Source organism: Bombina bombina, chromosome 7 (genome assembly GCF_027579735.1).
Source record: "Bombina bombina isolate aBomBom1 chromosome 7, aBomBom1.pri, whole genome shotgun sequence".
In the NCBI taxonomy this organism is placed as follows: Eukaryota; Metazoa; Chordata; class Amphibia; order Anura; family Bombinatoridae; genus Bombina; species Bombina bombina.
Window position 1 is genome coordinate 628,578,106 of NC_069505.1, and position 20,215 is coordinate 628,598,320.

The window sequence follows — 20,215 nt, forward strand, 5'->3', positions numbered from 1 at the left end:
GCCCCCACAAGTGTCTCCAATTGCCGAGTGCCTGCCCCCACATGTCCTCTCACCGCCGCGGCCTGTCCGGTGCTGCCCCTCCCGGATCCCCGGGCTCCCGACTCACCTTCCGCGCCTCCATCCGTCGACCTGACTCCGCCACGCCCGAAACCGGAAATGCCGTCGCACGCGCGGCGCCCGGAAGTGACGTCACTAACGCGACTACCGGAAGTGACGTCACTCGCGCCTACCACCGATCGAAGGCCTCCACCGAGGGAAGAAGCCCTGCCCGCCGCTCCAGCCTGGACCCCGCCGGACCACCGTGTACGATGGCAGACTGCCCCATACCCGCCGCGACGCCCGGACCTGCTCCCGCCGAAAGGGCCTGGATTAAGGCCACGACCGCCGCCCGTGCCGCCTCTGGGACAGGTAAGTTAGGTAAGTACCCGTCCCAAAGAGGGGCCGCAGACCCACCGGGGCCACCACTGATTGAGGGGGCACCCTGCAGGCCGTAGTCTCCGCCATCGGAGGCCACCGGGGTAGGGGGGGAACCCACTAGGCCACCAGGCGCGACCATGCGGTGTAGGCCCGAAGGCCCGCCGCCTAAAGTTAGGCCCTCCTGCTCGCCCTGCAACACGCGGCGTAGGCCCAAAGGCCTCCCGCTTGAAGTCGGGCCTTCACCCACACCCTGCGCCACTAGGCCCTCTGGCCCGCTCACTAACCCCCGGCCCTGCACCACGCGCCCCTGATCCGGGCCTACCAGGCCCCCTGCCCGACTCAGGCTGCCGGGCCCTAAACACCTCCGGGAGGCCGATCGAGCCAACCGGAGACCTTTCCACCCCACCGCCACCCCCTGAACCCAACCCCGAATCCTCCAAATCTTCCCCCTGGGACCCCGGGAAGAGGGAAGGGGAGGAAGACACTCCCGAGGGCTCCCCAGAGTCCCGGGAAGGGGTGAGGCCCACCCCTTGAGAAGGGCTAGGGCCTACTACCTCACTAACCAAACTGCCACCTCTCCCCCTCACAGATACTCGCCGTGTCACTGGCGAAGACTCCCTCATCCGCTTCGGAGGAACAGACTGACGCCTAGGCCGCACCATTTTGCCAGCAAAAACAGAAAAAACCTTTCTCCAGCAGTTGCAGACAAGAAAGAGGAAGTGTTCCAGTATCCATGCACTTTTATAACAGGTAAGAGTCCCCACCCCACATATTGCAACAATTGTTGCAAACTCACACACTGCACAGTTTTACATTTCAGTCAGGCAGCATAACCCTTAAGACGTTACATGCACAAATATGCCTTTCACTACCATTTTCCAAAGTACAGACCTTAGTGAAGGACACCAAGGTACATTTGAAATTAAAAACATTATTTTATAGTGCTTGATGTTATTATACTTATGTAGATACCACTGGTCCTATAACTAGCCTACCTCTGGCTATGCCCATGTGCCAGTGTCACTATTGTGTCTTTGTATAGTGCTTCTTGTTATTTTTCTGATGCATATACAACTGATCCTATAACCAGCCCTCCTCTGGCTATACCCATGAGCCAGTGTCACTAATGTGTCATTATATAGTGCTGGGTGTTATTATACTAATGCAGATACCACTGATTCTATAACCAGCCCTTTTCTGGCTATACCCATGTGCCAGTGTCACTACTGTGTCATTATATAGTGCTGGGTAATATTATACTGATGCAGATACCACTGATTCTATAACCAGTCCTCCTCTGGCTATACCCATGAGCCAGTGTCACTAATGTGTCATTATATAGTGCTGGGTGTTATTATACTGATGCAGATACCACTGATTCTATAACCATCCCTCCTCTGGCTATACCTATGAGCCAGTGTCACTACTGTGTCTTTGTATAGAGCTGGGCGTTATTATACAGATGCAGATACACATCCAGTATTTGACTCAGGCTTTATTCCATAACTTATTACCCAATATCACTAGAAGTCTCTTGACAAGCCACTAACTTTATTCACACTACATATTTTTTTTTAAATTCCTATTATTTAATCAGAAAGAAAAGATATACTAAGGTTGTGGCGGACACTGCAAGGGCTAGTCACGGACACCCTCACAGAGACACCCATAGAAAAAGTTCAAAGACATATGCACACACCCTCACAGACATCCACAGAAAATGCACAAAGACATACACACCCACCCTCACAGAGAGACCCACAGAAAAAAAATACATACACACTCATAGAGACACAAAGCAAAGCACAAAGACAGAAACACAGACAACCACAGAAACACTCACAGTAAGAAAATATCTATGCACCTTGCATCCCCTAAATCCACAGTGTGACATGCGTGATAAAAAAAAATTGCAGAAATTAAGAGATCACTTTTTAAAGAATCATATTTGTAAATGTGCAAACAAAAATAATTCTGTCAATTAAAAAAATGGTACATTAATGAACTGTGTAGATGGCTAGATGAAGCAAAGTACTTTTAAAAGGTTGACATATGTTTGTTTATTTTTTTCCCAACCAAGAGCACCACTTCAAATATAGTGTACAAATGTTCCCATCTGTCAGCTGTACTTGTGGATTTTGAAAATGCTGTACTTTATATGGTCTTGGTGGAACCATAATCTGTTGTACTCATACCATTAAATCTGGATAAATGCAGGATTTAGGCTTGTTTGTATGTATTTCAAAATCAAGTCAGCTGTAGTGTAAACTGAACAGTTTTAAGTTAACCTGTCTCATTTCAAACACTTAGCAATATTAGTCTGAGAGTATAACATGTTATGCAGATGTAAAAATCTTAAATAAAATGCCTCCTTTCATCTGGAAAGTCCTTAAAGGGTCAGTAAACTGGAATGTAATATATATATATATATATATATATATATATATATATATATATATATATATATATATATATATATATAAAATGCATATCTGCTAAAAGGGCACCTACCATTTAGGTATTGAGGAGGAAACATTTCTGCATGGCTTTAAATATAGAATTTTGACAGCATTGTCAAATAATTATAAATACATTGCTGCTAAAAAAAATGTGTTTTTATAGACCCCTGGCCCCACCATACCACTACTACCACACTGAAGTTACAATCCGAAATTGCACAAAGAAATAAAAAACATTTGCTAAGTAAGTCCTACCTCCTCTGCAAATTAAAATGATCTGCCGTCTGACTCAGGCACACACTGTACAAACAAAGTGACAAGTCTGTCTCACACTGTGAATAGTGGTTTAGTGCACACTCAGAAATCCTCTCAAATGCTAATACTTTACTCCTTGTAATAACATTTCCCATGCTCAATTAGCACTCTGCTGTAGTACACACTGGTGTTTTTTTTAGTTCTTGCCTCATGGGGCCCCCCTCGCCTATTGGGCCCCTGACAGGAGTTACCCCTGTCACCCCCTGATGGCGGCCCTGCACAGAGCAGAGCGCTTACCTGCTGCACTCATATGGCCTTGAATCCAAGTTTGTAAGGCAACATGAGCTAAATCTTAATAGTCTATGGGTAGGCGGTACACTCTGGTGTCTGCAGCACAGAAGCTGATTGGGTGTGCTTGCAGTGTGGGTTAGCACCCAGTCACCTAGATTACGAGTCTTGCGTTAGCCTTAAAAAGCAGCGTTGAGAGGTCCCATCGCTGCTTTTTAATGCCCGCTGGTATTACGAGTCTTGCAGGTACAGGTGTACCGCTCACTTTTTCGGCCAGACTCGGAAATACCGCATATCCACTTACATCAATTGCGTATCCTATTTTTGCAATGGGACTTGCATAGCGCCGGAATTACGAGTCTTCCAAAAAGTGAGCGGTACACCCTCTCCTGTCAAGACTGGTACCGCATTTTAAAGTCAGTAGTTAAGAATTTTACACTACAACGCCGTAGCTTAACTAAAGTGCTAAAAAGTACACTAACACCCTTAAACTACCTATTAACCCCTAAACCGAGGCCCCCCCACATTGCAAACACTATAATAAAAAATTTTTAACCCCTAATCTGCCAAACCGGATATAACCGCCACTATAATAAATATATTAACCCCTAAACCGCCGCACTCCCGCCTAGCAAACACTAGCCGCTGTGGTCTTGAGCTGGGTAGTGGGACGTAACTGTTCATTTGAGTCTGATTTTCATTTCTCACTCACGGCTTGACCTTGTCTGACAATAACTGTATTTTGGGACTGGTCCTCCTGTAGTTACTACTTTCTACTGGCGATATTAGTATTATCTTGTGGGAGTGATCTTTAACAATTACATAATGGAGAATCGAGATTTGTTTTCATTACAATCTTTTGTGAATATGGACATGGAGAGACTAACTATTGAGGATACATTTGTCAACCAAAGAGAGACACTCTCTATTAGTGATATTTTCTTACAGATGGAAAAGACTCTTATTAAGGAATACAAGGTGTGGTGGGATAAGCGGGCCATAGAAAAATACCTTATGATGGACCTTATTCCTAGAGGCCTACGCTTAAATAAATATCCCACCTTTCAGGTTGACGATCCAACTTTTGTATCCAAATGGAACACTATTCTAACCGAGTGTTCAAGGAGGCTTATGGAGCTGATCATTACCTTTAAAGAGACAGCCCTGGTTAAAATAAGAGAGGAAATAACAGAATTACGACTGAGAATGAATGACTATACGATGCATGTTAAATTTACTGATATGGATATGCTGCTAAAAGAATCTGTTAACAAATTTGGTGTTGAATTAGATAATTTCAAATTGAATTTTTTTTGAGAGATAGTGATGACCACTCACATAACAGAGTCTATACATGGCACACACATAACAACACAATGCAAAATAGGTATAGATCTAGGTCTAGATCTAGATCACGAGGTAGGAATGTGATATACCCACAGGACAAACATGTGTCATTTCCAGATTCACAATTACAATAGATACACAGTTATGTTTACCTCCCGCCCCCATTTCCCAACATACTAATACACAGGCAGAACAGGCTGTTAAGACTAAAAGTATTATTCACCTAGATCCTATTGTAACTAGGAACTCCAGCAATAAAAAAACCAGGCAGGATTTTTTAACGGTTAAGGGCAATGACTCTAGGCCCATAACATATGATGTGGAACCTAGTTCTACTAATAGAGAACACAGGGACCACAATCTAGGAGAGGGGGGAGGAAGCGCAGGAAGAGGACAAAGAGGCAGAGGAGCAGGAAGGTTCAGACGAGGAGGTCGAAACAAATATGCCATCTAAATGTTATAAATATTTCAAGCACTATGCTTACTGATGATGAAAATTAAGTCTTAGGCCTTGGTTTAGGCTTTGTACCAACCTCTAAATTTAATTGGTTCCACACTATTGTGGATGTTAATAAACTGGTTCTCAATCTAACACTTAAGAACATTTTTTGGAATAAAGACACACAGACAAATGTTATAACAGAGGACTCTGATACAAGAGGGAGTGACCATCCTAAACCATATGACTTAGTTGACTTCAGTGAGGCAAGTGATTATCTTAACATTCATGAGCTAGCTTTGGATACACCAATATATAAGTCATTCCTTAAGACTACACATGGGGGTTACAGACCTATGTCTATTTTTTATCCTACTAGGGAGAGAGGACCGTTTTTGGAAGCACTCCATCGCAGAATTGAGGAAGATTTAATCAAACTTTCCACGGAGAGTCGACATCCATGACCTAACCTGAGAGTAGCTCAGTCACAAGCCTTAAAGTAAAAGTAAACTTATCTAATCAGCTATGCATATTGACTCAATTTATTAAAAATCATTAGAAGTTTCATTCATGATTTTTTTATATTGTGCACCTAAATACCATTTTCGCCGCATTTATCCGCACATTTTTTTACTCTTCAATTCAGCCCGTCTCTGCTCAGTAACTTTATTTCCTGGTCACGTTGTTTCTATTAACCAATAGTCTTTCTGGCCGATAGGCGGCCAGAAAGCTACGTCACAGCCTGCTTGAATCTAATGCGCATGCGCGGAGTACAATGAAAGTTCATTGATGTCGTTCGCGCGTTCACAATTACCGCATGCGTATTGGATCTGATCATTTGCTGCCAAGATTTTCAGCGTACAAGACGGCTTCTGCCACTTCAAAAGAACTAAGCGGTATTTAGTTATTAGTATAGTATTTCAAACCCGGCATTGCAATTAACTTTTAAAGGTAATATTATAAAGCTGTATTATATATTTCACATATCTAAACTGTACTCCTTCTAATTTACTTTTTATTACATCTGCAATTTGATGATTTAAAAAAAAAAAAATTACGATTTGTTTGCATTATTTGTAAATCAAATAAAGGAAAGAATAACAAAGTATCATTATGTTCTATATGTATTACATTCATCGATTTGAATATAAGTCTTTTTTGTAAATATAAACGCAGTTCTGCCTTGTTTACATATAAAATTATGTGATCTTGAAAATTTTTATTTCATTATGTACCCTTTACTAAATCCATATGTAAATTTATATATATATATATATATAGCGCTGTCTAATTTATAGTATTTCAAATGGTGTTTTATGTATTACTATTATAAAATTTAGAATGCAGTTAGCCTCTGATGGATCGCAAATCACTGATATCGTTGTGAAAAGAATACAGCGTCCGGTACACACTAATAGCATAATACTGAATGAATACATTCTTTGTATTCATTGAGTATTATGTATCGAAAGTTTGACGCATGCGCATTTACGATAGGGGATGATAAACTTTGCATGCGCATTTGGACGACGATAGCCGATTCGCGCATGCGCATTGGTTAGCAATATCGGGAACGAGCTTTGAATACTACGTGTAGGGCGGGTGGGACCGCTCTATACGAAAGGACTACAAAATACAGGAAGAGGAAGGTGGGAGGAGTAAAGGTAATAACGGTAGGGAAATAAAGAAGTTGAATATAAAGGATTAGATAAAAATAAATAAGAAACTAAACAGGCGAAAATTATATATTGAACATGTAGAGTATTAATATAATTTCGAATGTAGTAAACTTTACTTTCACTTTAAAGAGCCTTAAGAAAAGGGAAGATATTGTAATCAAGCAGGCCGACAAAGGGGGAAGTGTGGTGGTGCAGGATAGGACACTATACATACAGGAAGCCATGAGACAACTTGGTGATCCTGATGTCTACCAAGTTTTGACCTGTAATCCCACTATTGAATTTGGGAAACGGTTAGAATCAATTATAGATGATGGTCTCGAATTGGGGATCTATGACCAAGATACAGCAGATTTCCTGTATGTGCCACACCCTGTTGTACCCATTTTCCATCACCTCCCCAAGGTACATAAGTCCCTTGAGGAGGTGAAGGGGAGACCTATTGTGGCAGGCGTTGGCTCCCTTTTCGAGAACATGTCTACCTGGGTTGAGTCCTTGCTCCAGCCAATAGTTTACAACCTTCCCTCCTATTTGAGGGACACTAAGCACCTCTTAAAGTGTATGGAAAAAATAGTGTGGACTGAGCAAACTGAATGGATAACAGTAGATGTAGTTAGCTTATATTCTGCTATTCCTCACTCACATGGCTTGGAGGCTGTATCCTATATGTTGGATAAGTTTAGTGAATATGATGAGGTCCTAAAGAACTTCTTGTTGTTGACTCTTAACTTTCTACTTTGTCATAACATCTTTCAATTTGATGGAGTATTTTACCTCCAAAGACGTGGCACTGCTATGGGGGCGAAGTTTTCCTCCACCTACACCAACCTGTTTATGGGTTGGTGGGAGGTGTGCCACATCTTTGGAGAGGAGAATCCATTTCACTCTGACATCCAAATGTATAAGAGATATATTGATGACCTCCTGTTCATTTGGACAGGGGGTCATCAGAGAATTGGTGATTTCATCCGCTATCTGAATGATAATAGTATTAATCTTCAGTTCACCTACACGTGTGACAGACTGTCAATACCGTATCTTGATCTCCTTTTGATAGGAGATACAGATACCCATAGTGTTAAAACAACATTGTATCAGAAGCCAATAGCTACCAATTCTGTACTTCATGGCAGGAACAATCACCCCAGGTATGCTGGCTTTGGTGTTGCTAAAGGCCAGTTCATCCGTGTAAAAAGGAACTGCATGGATGAATTGGACTTCATAAAAGAGAGACAGCTTCTAATGGATAACCTCCTGGTTAGAGGTTATAAGAAGAAAGTGCTTAAGCGTGCGCTCTTAGAGGTTTCACGGTTGGACAGGAAACAGCTTTTGTCTGGCACCAATTTGATGACGAAAACAGATAGTGGGTTTGATTCTTCAAAACCTACATTTATTACAGCTTATAGTGCCCAATTTGATGATATCTGTGGCATTGTGAGTCAGCATCTGCCAATATTAACAGCTGAAGACAGCCTTAAAGAGTTTGTGTCTAAAGACTGTAATTTCGTACCAAGGAGAGGGTGTACCCTGGGCAACTTATTATCTCCTAGTTTGTTGCGCCAGTCCTCTACTAGGAGAAGTAGCTGGTTGGAAGTTAAAGGACATTATAAATGCCCCTTTAGCAATTGTATATCATGTGGATTTACCCGAGTCACACATAACTTCCAGTCTTGTGTCACTCGGAAGGTTTTCGATCTCGATACCTAAACTAACTATCGAACCATGTTTGTTATATACTTGGTGGAATGCACCCAGTGCAAAAAACAGTATGTTGGGTGCACCACCCGAGAGGGCATTAGCAGGATTAGAGAACATTTGAAGAATATCGAAAATGGCACTGAATGCTCTGACTTGGTCAGGCATTTCATACATGTTCATAATAAAGCAGTTGCAAGTTTTAAATGGCAAGTGATTGACCATATTAAACCTTGCATTCATGGAGGAGATCGCTCTGCTAAGTTGTTATACAAAGAGGCCTTCTGGATCTTTAAGCTACATACCAGAAGACCTACAGGATTTAATATAGATGGGGATGTTATTAACTTCTGGACCCATGAGCGTTAGAACCTCATAATTTTGTTATTTGCTATTTCTTGCATAATTATTTGCTATGCCACTCTTCATTCTGCTTCTGCCGTGTCATGATTCAGCCTGGAATTGAACCATGGTTCAGCCTGGAATTTCTGCTGCTGTTCTTTCCCAGCCTGTTGTTTTACCACTATGCCACCAGATGGCTTGATCACAGGAAAATAATATTGTGTTTTTTCTGTTTGCTGCAACTTTGGCTCTCTGGCTCCACCTGCTTGCCAGCTGAAACAAATCATGTAATCAGCAGCCTGCTTTATCTGGGAGGTTTGTTTACAATTCTGTGCCTTGACAATAAGAGTGATACTTTGAAAGACTCTCTGCTCCTGTATCCTGTGTGAAATACAGATTTGTTGGATTTCCTGGTTCCTGATTTCTGCTTCAATTACTGACTACTCTTCTGGATAATCCCTTGGCACTGTGTTTCATTTTGGGACTGATTTCCTGGCAATTGATCTTGCCTAAAACTCTCTTTCCTTAGGACTGACTCAGGTACTTTTGCTTGCTTGTTTCCTGATACTACAAAGTTGCAATTGCAGTCTATGCAAATAGCCTGTTTGTTTCTACAAAGTTCAAAATTGCAGTCTATGCAAATATCCTGTTTGTTGCTACAAAGTTCCAAATTGCAGTCTATGCAAATGTCCTGTTTGTTTCTACAAAGTTCCAAATTGCAGTCTATGCCAATATTCTGTTTGTTTCTACAAAGTTCCAAATTGCAGTCTATGCCAATATCCTGTTTGTTTCTACAAAGTTCCAATTTGCAGTTTATGCAAGTATCCTCTTTGTTTCTACAAAGTTCCAATTTGCAGTTTATACAAGTTTCCTGTTTGTTTCTACAAAGTACCAGTTTGCAGTTTATGCAAATTTCCTTAAAGTACCAGTTTGCAGTTTATGCAAGTTTCCTTTAAGTACCAGTTTGCAGTTTATGCAAGTTTCCAGTTTGTTACAACTGTGTCCAGTCTACAGCATATGCAAGTATCCTGCTTGTTATTACACGGCCCTGCATTCCTGCGTGTTATTACACAGTTCCAGTCTTCAGCATATGCAAGTATCCTGTTTGTTATACAAGCGCTGCTTTCCTGCCTGATACTACACAGTTCCAGTTCTACAGCATATGCAAGTATCCTGCTTGTTATTACAAAGCCTGCTTTCCTGAGTGTTATTACACAGTTCAAGTCTACAGCATATGCAAATATCCTGTTTGTTATTACAAAGCCCTGCATTCCTGCCTGTTATTACAAAGAACTGTATTCCTGCCTTATACTACAACCTATAAACTTTGTCTTATCTAATTTCATATCTCTACATTGCTTTATCCTATAAATAAAACCATCTCCTTTATTTCCTAAAATGTTGTACCTGTTTAATTATGCCTAAAAGGAAAGACTCACGCATACAAAACACAACATTAACCCCAAAACCTGACACCTCTGCACAACAGCTCCTTACTCCTGAACCTGCTCCATTGCAGAGTATGACATGCCGTCATGTATGGACAACTCACTTTATGGTTGCATAAGCATTTATTTCCACTATATGACTATTAGTAGCCAGATTCATGCACACATTTTGGATTACTGGCATTTCTAATATTATTTAATTCCAACATGATGTATTGGATACATATTTAAATTTATGATGATTCTAACTTTCTGTGGATTATAATTACATTGGAACATGTGGGTGAATGCATACCTTAAGAATGCGTGCCTATTGATATATCTAGCATGGCTCACTCTTAAAGTCAGCATTTCATGCAGGCTGATGATTTACCCTTATCTACTCACGTATTGATACATTGATCTTATTCCTTATGTAGGGTCGGCCTCCTTTTCAGGTTGTGAGTTTTGCTCATCTCACACTATGACCCATTTGAGAATTATATATTCTCTACTTTTATTTATTCAATAGTTGTTTTCACCATGTTACCACTATCCCAAAGCGAACACATGTTATGCCAAAACCAGATCTATGGTAACTTTTATATATATATACACAGATGACTGCTAATTCTTGTTGTGGAGGTTTACTTAACTCTCTTTATCTATCCCTGACTATTCTGTCACTTGTCCATTATCTACAATTGTTTGTATGTTTTGGTCAGATTATTTTCACTAACAGGTAATATCCCTTTAAGAATAGCAACATGTGGTTTCACACCTGGGGACACAGGTGTATTTAATGAGCTTTGACACCTTAAGTAATATGTCCATGAATAAGGCAGGGGTCTGCCGAAACACGTAGGACTTGTTTCTACCACTGATGCTTGGGATTTAAACTTTTATGCTATTTTAAATACTTTTCTCCAATAAAGAACTTTTATTTTCAACGCCTTGAGGCTTGCTGGCATTTTTTTTGCTGCTTTGAGTCTAATACTTCCAGCTGAGCCTTGGCGAGAATACCGGACCTACAGTTTACCCTGATTGGCTGACGTCATGGCTGCAGATTGAACGCTAACCGGAGAGGAAGCTGATACGCTGGCAGTTGGATTTGTTTTCAAGGGTCATCTGAATGCTCACCCGGGGTTGGTGCCTATCTCCCTGATCGAGCTGAGGAGCATGTAAGGAGTGAGTGCTTGGGGGCTGGCGGAGTGATGATCCTGGACGGAGTTGGATTAACGCTCCGGTTCAATAGGTACCTGACCTGCAACCACATTAGTGGAGCCCCGCACACAGAAATACTGCACAACCTACCGGGTGACTTTCTTCTTACTGTGAACTATTGCCGCTGTGGTCTTGAGCTGGGTAGTGGGACGTAACTGTTCATTTAAGTCAAATTTTATTAACCCCTAATCTGCCACCCCCAACGTCGACTATATTAAAGTTATTAACCCCTGAATCTAAGTCTAAGCCTAACACCCCCCTAACTTAAATATAATTTAAATAAATATAAATAAAATAACTACAATTAACTAACGGCTAGATTACGAGTTTTGTCTGTAAAGCTGTGCATTGCTAACGTTCATTTCAAGCTCACCGCTCCCAACAATGCTGGGAATTACAGGTTTTTTTTCAACCCGGCGTTAGCCTCTAAAAAGTGAGCGTTGAGCAAAATTTAGCTCCACATCTCACCTCAATACAAGCGTTGCTTACGGTAGTGGTAAGCTGGCTGAACGTGCTCATGCACAATTTCCCCATAGGAAACAATGGGGCAGATTCGGCTGAAAAAAACCTAACACCTGTAAAAAAACAGCGTTCAGCTCCTAATGCAGCCCCATTGTTTCCTATCGGAAAATACATTTTATGTCTACACCTAACACCCTATTGTGAACCCTGAGTCTTAACACCCCTAATATTACACTTATTAACCCCTAATCTGCCACCCCCAACATCACTGCCACCTGCATAACCTTATTAACCCCTAATCTGCCGCTCCGGACACCGCCGCCACCTACATTATATTTATGAACCCCTAATCTGTCGCCCCCAACATCGCCGACACCTACATTATATTTATTAACCCCTAATCTGCCACCCCCAATGTCGCCGCAACTATATTAAATTTATTAACCCCTAATCTGCCGCCGCCAACGTTGCCGCCATTATATTAAAGTTATTAACCCCTAAACCTAAGTCTAACCCTAACACCCCTCTAACTTAAATATAATTTAAATAAATCTAAATAAAATTACTACAATTAATTAAATTATTCCTATTTAAAACTAAATACTTACCTGTAAAATAAACCCTAAGCTAGCTACAATATAAAAAATAGTTACATTGTAGCTAGCTTAGGTTTTATTTTTATTTTACAGGCAAGTTTGTATTTATTTTAACTAGGTAGAATAGTTATTAAATAGTTATTAACTATTTAATAACTACCTAGTTAAAATAAATACAAATTTACCTGTAAAATAAACCCTAACCTAAGTTACAATTACACCTAACACTATACTATAATTAAATCAATTACCTAAACTAACTACAATTAATTAGAATTAAATTAAATAAACTAAATTACGAAAAAAACTCACTAAATTACATAAATAAAAAAGAAATTACACATTTTTACATTAATTACACCTAATCTAATCCCCCTAATAAAATAAAAAAGCCCCCCAAAATAAAAAAAAATCCCTACCCTATACTAAATTATAAATAGCCCTTAAAAGGGCCTTTTTGTGGGGCATTGACCCAAAGTAATCAGCTCTTTTACCTGTAAAAAAAAATATAATACCCCCCCCCAACATTAAAACCCACCACCCAAACACCCAACCCTACTGTAAAACCCACCCAATCCCCCTTTAATAAAACCTAACACTAACCCCTTGAAGATCACCCTACCTTGAGACGTCTTCACCAAGCCAGGCCGAAGTCCTCCAAGAACCCGGGCAGAAGTGGTCCTCCAGACGGCAGAAGAGGTCTTCCAGATGGCAGAAGTCTTCATCCAGGCGGCATCTTCTATCTTCATCCTTCCGGCGCGGAGCGGGTCCATCTTCAATCCAGCCGATGGCATCCCTTCAATTCCGATTGGCTGATATAATTCTATCAGCCAATCGGAATTAAGGTAGTAAAAATCAAATCGAAGTTCAATCCTATTGGCTGATCCAATCTTGGATGAAGTCATTTAAAGGAACCTTCATTCTTCGTTAAGACGTCGATGGAAGAGGATGCTCCGCGTCGGCTGGATTGAAGATGGACCCGCTCTGCGCCGGAAGGATGAAGATAGAAGATGCCGCCTGGATGAAGACTTCTGCCGTCTGGAGGACCACTTCTGCCCGGCTTCTTGAAGGACTTTGGCCCGGCTGGATTAAGACGTCTCAAGGTAGGGTAATATTCAAGGGGTTAGTGTTAGTTTTTATTAAGGTATTAATTTACCTGTAAAATAAACCCTGTCCTAAGTTACAATTACACCTAACACTACACTATAATTAAATTAATTACCTAAACTAACTACAATTAATTTCAATTAAATTAAATAAACTAAAATACAAAAACCCCCACTAAATTACAGAAAATAAAAAAGAAATTACAACTTTTAAAATAATTACACCCAATCTAATCCCCCTAATAAAATAATAATAAAAAAAAAAAAAACCCTACCCTATACTGAATTACAAATAGCCCTTAAATGGGCCTTTTGCGGGGCATTGCCCCAAAGTAATCAGCTCTTTTACCTGTAAAAAAAAAATACAATACCCCCCAACATTAAAACCCACACACCCAACCCTACTCTAAAACCCACCCAACCCACCCAATCCCCCCTTAAAAAAACCTAACACTAACCCCTTGAAGATCACCTTACCGGGAGACGTCTTCACCCAACTGGGCTGAAGTCCTTAACGAAGCCAGGAGAAGTCTTCATCCAACCGGGCATAAGTGGTCCTCCAGACGGGCAGAAGTCTTCATCTAGACGGCATCTTCTATCTTCATCCATCCGGCGTGGAGCGGGTCCATCTTCATGACTTCCGACGTGGAGCATCCTCTTCATCCGACGGCCGACGACTGAATGAAGGTTCCTTTAAATGAGGTCATCCAAGATGGCGTCCCTTCAATTCCGATTGGCTGATAGCATTCTATCAGCCAATCGGAATTAAGGTAGAAAAAATCTTCAGTCCTATTGGCTGATTGGAACAGCCAATAGGATTAAGCTGGCATTCTATTGGCTGTTCCCATCAGCTAATAGAATGCAAGCTCAATCCTATTGGCTGATTGCATCAGCCAATAGGATTTTTTCTACCTTAATTCCGATTGGCTGATAGAATTCAGCCAATCGGAATTGAAGGGACGCCATCTTGGATGACATAATTTAAAGGAACCTTCATTCAGTCATCGCCCGTCGGATGAAGAGGATGCTCCGAAACGGAAGTCATGAAGATGGGCCCGCTCCGCGCCGGATGGATGAAGATAGAACATGCCGTCTAGATGAAGACTTCTGTCCATCTGGTGGACCACTTCTGCCTGGTTGGATGAAGACTTCTCCCGGCTTCATTGAGGAGTTTGGCCCGGTTGGGTGAAGACGTCTCCCGGTAAGGTGATCTTCAAGGGGTTAGTGTTAGGTTTTTTTAAGGGGGGATTGGGTGGGTTTTAGAGTAGGGTTGGTTGTGTGGGTGGTGGGTTTTAATGTTGGGGGGGGATTTGTCCTTTTTTTTTTACAGGTAAAAGAGCTGATTACTTTGGTGCAATGCCCCGCAAAAGGCCCTTTTAAGGGATTTTTGTAATTTAGATTAGGGTAGGGCTTTTTATTATTTTGGGGGGCTTTTTATTTTATTAGGGGGATTAGATTAGGTGTAATTAGTTTAAAAATCCTGTAATTATTTTATTATTTTCTGTAATTTAGTGTTTGTTTGTTTTTTGTACTTTAGATAATTCTATTTAATTGTAATTAATTGTATTTAATATAGGGAATTAAATACAATTATTCCTATGGGATCCGCCGCCTCCAGGGGTGGCGGTTTGAAAACCAGGTACGCTGGGCCATAAAAGTGCCGAGCGTACCTGCTAGTTTTTTGATAACTAGCAAAAGTAGTGAGAATGTGCCGCACTTGTGTGCGGAACATCTGGAGTTACGTAAGAATCGATCTGTGTAGGACTGAGTCCGGCGGATCGAAGCTTACGTCACAAAATTCTACTTTTGCCGGTCTTTAGCCTTTGATAACTAAGGCGAATCAGCCTCGCCACAAATACGCTGCGGAATTCCAGCGTATTTGAGGTTGATGGCTTGATAACTAGGCCCCTATGCCTCAATTAAAGGGGTTAATGGGGATTAAAACAGAAACAGTTTGGCAGGTAAGCTTTGGCCCCATTATATATTTAGAAACATGTTATTTCCTACTGTTTTATGTCCCTTTAATATGCATTATATATGTGCTGTTTCTATTTTTTTCATAGTGACTTCTTTATATATGTCCACATAGTATCCAGCCTTTAATCAGGGTGTCACATAAATTGAAATTTACATCAAACGTGCAGCTGGTGAGCAACCTGGATATTAGAAATTTACTTAACCCTTTGCGTTCTGCAGAAAACTTGAAAAGATGCGACCAATCATGGGCGGTGTCATGCGTATTTCTCCATTTCTCCAATTCCTTTATGCAAATGTCATTAAATTCCAACATGGTGACATCATTAAAGAACTCAGACAATGGAATAAGAGGAAAAACAATGCCACCAATTGACAAACAAATCAAATGTTCACCTTTAATGCAGCCTGTAGGAAAAGATAAGATTTGTTAGCAACCAGAATAATGACAACCTGATTTGTGGTTGATGGTTCTATGTTATCTAAATGTGTTTTACTGACAGAGACGTCCAACAATCAACCAAGTTTTGGATACATCAAAAGTCTGTAGATGGCAGATACATTAATATTGTTCTCTATTTATAATTTATTATTTTAAAATCTTCATTTTTTTTAATTAACAAATGCCAATTGATTAAAGGACCACAATACCCCAAATTTTATTTTCATGATTCAGAATCATTTTAAACAACTTTCCAATTTACTTATATTATCAAATTTTCTTCATTCTCTTGGTATCCTTTGCTGGAGGAGCAGTAATGCACTACTAGGGCAAGATTACATATGCGACGTAGGTTTCAGGGTGAATCGGGTGAATCACATAAACTGCGCCGGCAGATTATATTCTGTATATGAACTGCCTGGGCCTACGTTTTAAAAATCAAAGTCGCCTAAAACCCCCCCCAAAAAAAACACACGTCAAAACCCCTATATCCGCCATCCCTCCACATCGCAACTACTAATAAAAGTGATTAACCCCTAAACTGCCAACCCCCACACATCGCAATTTAACTTAATACACTATTAACCCCTAATATGCCAACCCCACTTTGCAAAGTACCTAATATAGTGATTAACCCCTAAACCGCCGACCCCCACAATGCAAAGTACCTAATTACCTATTAGCCCGTAAGCCACCACCCCCCACAATGCTAAGTCCCTGATTAACCTGTTAACCCCTAAATCCATGCTAAGTATTATTCTAATAGCCAAGCCCCCTGTCAGGCTTCTGTCCCTTTAACATTAGTGGTGTTAACTTCTTGCAACAGCCTTATAAAAAGCCTCCTCTTCCTGCCTAAAATTGCTTGGTATTTTGTTGTTAACAGAAGTTCTAAGCCTAAGTAGGAATCCTTCTACTGTGATCTATAATTATATTTAAGTTATTGGGTGTTAGGGTTAGGGTTAGACTTAGGTTTAAAGGGTTAATAAATTTAGAATAGTGGTAGAGACGTTGGGGGCGCAGATTAGCAGTTAATAAGTGTAGGTAGCTTGCGGCGACATTGGGAGTGGCAGATTAGGGGTTAATAAATATAATGTAGGTGTCGGCGATGTTGGGGGCAGCAGATTAGGGGTTAATAAGTATAATGTAGGTGGTGGCGATGTCCGGAGCGGCAGATTAGGGGTTAATAAGTATAATGTAGGTGGCGGCAATATTAGGGGCAGCAGATTAGGGGTTAATAATATTTAAATAGTGTTTGCGAGGCGGGAGTGCGACGGTTTAGGGGTTCATATGTTTATTATAGTGGCGGCGATGTCCAGAGTGGCAGATTAGGGGTAAATATTTTTATTAAGTGTTTGCAATGCGGGAGGGCCTCAGTTTAGGGGTTAATAGGTAGTTTATGAGTGTTAGTGTACTTTTTAGCACTTTAGTTATGAGTTTTATGCTACAGCGTTGTAGTGTAAAACTCATAACTACTGACTTTAGAATGCGTTAGGGATCTTGGAGGTAGAGAGTGTACCGCTCACTTTTTGGCCTCCCAGGACAGACTCGTAATACCGGCGCTATGGAAGTCCCATAGAAAAAAGGGTTTACTAAGTTTACGTAAGTTGGTTTGCGGTAAGGCCAAAAAAGTGTGCGGTGCCCCTAAACCTGCAAGACCTGTTAACGCTGCTTTTTTACCTTAACGCACAACTCGTAATCTAGCCGACTGTGTTTATTCTATCTTGAGTCTCACGTATTTATCCTCATGACACTAGATCAAGTTTATAGGAAAGGTTTAAACACAGTTACACACCACTTAATATTTCAGTCATATTTAATGCACATTCTTGTTAAAAACTGCATTTGGCTAAATTAAGAGTTGGGATTCATGTCAAATGTTACTGAAGACAGACAAAATCTTCACACACACCCTAAATTAACCCCAATTACAAAACACCAACATAAAATAAAAACACTAGCTAGATTAAAAATTAATGGCAAATTACAAATAATAAATGACTTATTAAAAACCCTAACATTACCCAAAATAAAAAAAATCTAACATTACATGAAAATTGAAAAAATCTAAGATTACAGAAATAAAAAAAAATCTAATATTACAGAGAACAAAAACTACATTATCCAAAATAAAAAGTTATTCCTAATCTAATCCCCCTTAAAAACAAACCACCCCAAAATAAAAACATCCCCTAATCTAACAAAAAACTACCAATAGCCCTTAAAAGGCCCTTTTATAGGGCATTGCCCTAAAGAAATCAGCTCTTTTACCAAAAAAACACTAAGTCCTCCCTAAAAGTACAAAATAGAAGATCAGCTCTTTTAGTGCCCATGAAAGTAAAAAAAAGCCCTAATCTAAAAAAAAAAAAAAAAACACCAACCCCCAAAAACCAAAAAAAGAAGTCTAACCCCGAAATAGGTACTCACCATTCCTAATGTCCGGTAGGGAAGGTCTTCTTCAAGGCAACTACATCTTCATCCGTGCGGACAGGAGGCGGATCGGCGCTGGTGCGATCATCCAAAGTGGAGAGTCCTCTTCATGTGATCGTCTGCTGCACACTGAAGATTGAATGCAAGGTACCACTTTTATAAGAAAAAAATGGTAGGCACTACTCGGGGGTTAAAAGACAAAAATTAATTATTATTAATACATATAAGCCAAACAAAAGAAAAAAGGCTTAGAAATACCAGCAGCAATACGGAAGATGAAATGACACAGAGTAGTGCCTACCATTTTTTTCTTGTTTATGCACACTGTTGGGCTTGATCCCCCTGGTTATGGCACTCCGGAGTATCTGTTCTACCATTGGATAACCTTGAGGTGTATCAGCAGTTCCGGTTCCGGGTCAGTGCAGCCGCACGCCGTATCTCTTCTCTCGTACCACTTTTATATTGGGGTACCTTGCATTCCTATTGGCTGAAAATTTCAAATCAGCTTATAGGATGAGAGCTGCTTTATTATTATTATTATTTATACAATAATTTACCAGGAAGGACACATTGAGATTTCTCTCGTTTCAAGTACTGTATGTCCTGGGTCCAAAAAATATTACATTGATACAATAGGGTACAATAAAATACAAAAACAATATTAATACATAACATATGCAAAATTTAACATAGAAAAGGTAGGAAATATATAATCAACCATGACAGGTGCATTATGTTTTGAGATATGTAGAGAGGGATCTCTTAAAGGATTTTAGGCTTGTGGAAGGTTTGAAAGTGTGCGGGAGGTCGTTCCATAATTGTGGCGCTCTGTAGGAAAAGGAGGATCGAGCTGCTTTCTTTTTTTATTGAGGCAAACTAAATAATGTGCTGGTACTGGATCGGAGGTTATAGGAGGTGAGAACAGCCGGGGAGAGCATTCTGCTCAGGTAGGGTGGGAGCTTCCTAGAAAAGCTCTTAAACACAAGGCTGGAAAGATGGAGGGTACGTCTGGATTCCAGCGACAGACAGTTTAGTTCTTTAAGCATGTCACAATGGTGGGTCCTGTAGTTACAATTTAGCACAGAACGAGTTATACAATGTATTAAGTTTATTAAGGTGAGTTTGCGGTGCAGGTGCATATACTACATCCCCATAATCAATGATTGGCATCAGCATTTGCTGTGCAATCTTTTCCTTTACTGTAGGGCTTTGGCAGGTTTTGTTTCTGTACAGGGCACCAAGTTTTGGATAAAGTTTAGATGCAAGTTTTTCTATGTAGAGGCCAAAAGATAGATTGGGGTCTAACAACATACCCAAGTATTTGAAAGAGTGGACTGAGGTCAGTGTGCAATTTGATTTAGTTTTAATGGGTAGATGGGAATTTTGTAGTTTGTGTAATTTAGGAACCATTCCAAAGATCATTGTGACAGTTTTGTCAGTGTTTAGGAAGAGTTTGTTTTTTGAGATCCACTTTTCTACCTCTATGAACTGGTCTTGGAGCACTGCCTCAAGCTGCATTAAATTGGATTTGCTTGCATAGATTACCGTGTTGTCTGCGTAGCTCTGTACAGTTGAGGACTTGCAAACATTTGGCAGATCATTTATAAATAACTAGTCCTAAAGCCCGTTCACACGG

General features: G+C 40.4%; 1 protein-coding gene across 1 annotated transcript in view; it reads right to left on the reverse strand.

The window, feature by feature from the left end:
- The window catches only part of LOC128636763 (indolethylamine N-methyltransferase-like), a 73,250-nt gene that overhangs the window by 12,693 nt on the left and 40,342 nt on the right, over positions 1-20,215 (reverse strand). The window contains exon 2 of the mRNA XM_053689744.1: positions 15,917-16,118. Coding sequence (XP_053545719.1) covers positions 15,917-16,118 — 202 coding nt within the window. The remainder of the gene's footprint in view (positions 1-15,916; positions 16,119-20,215) is intronic.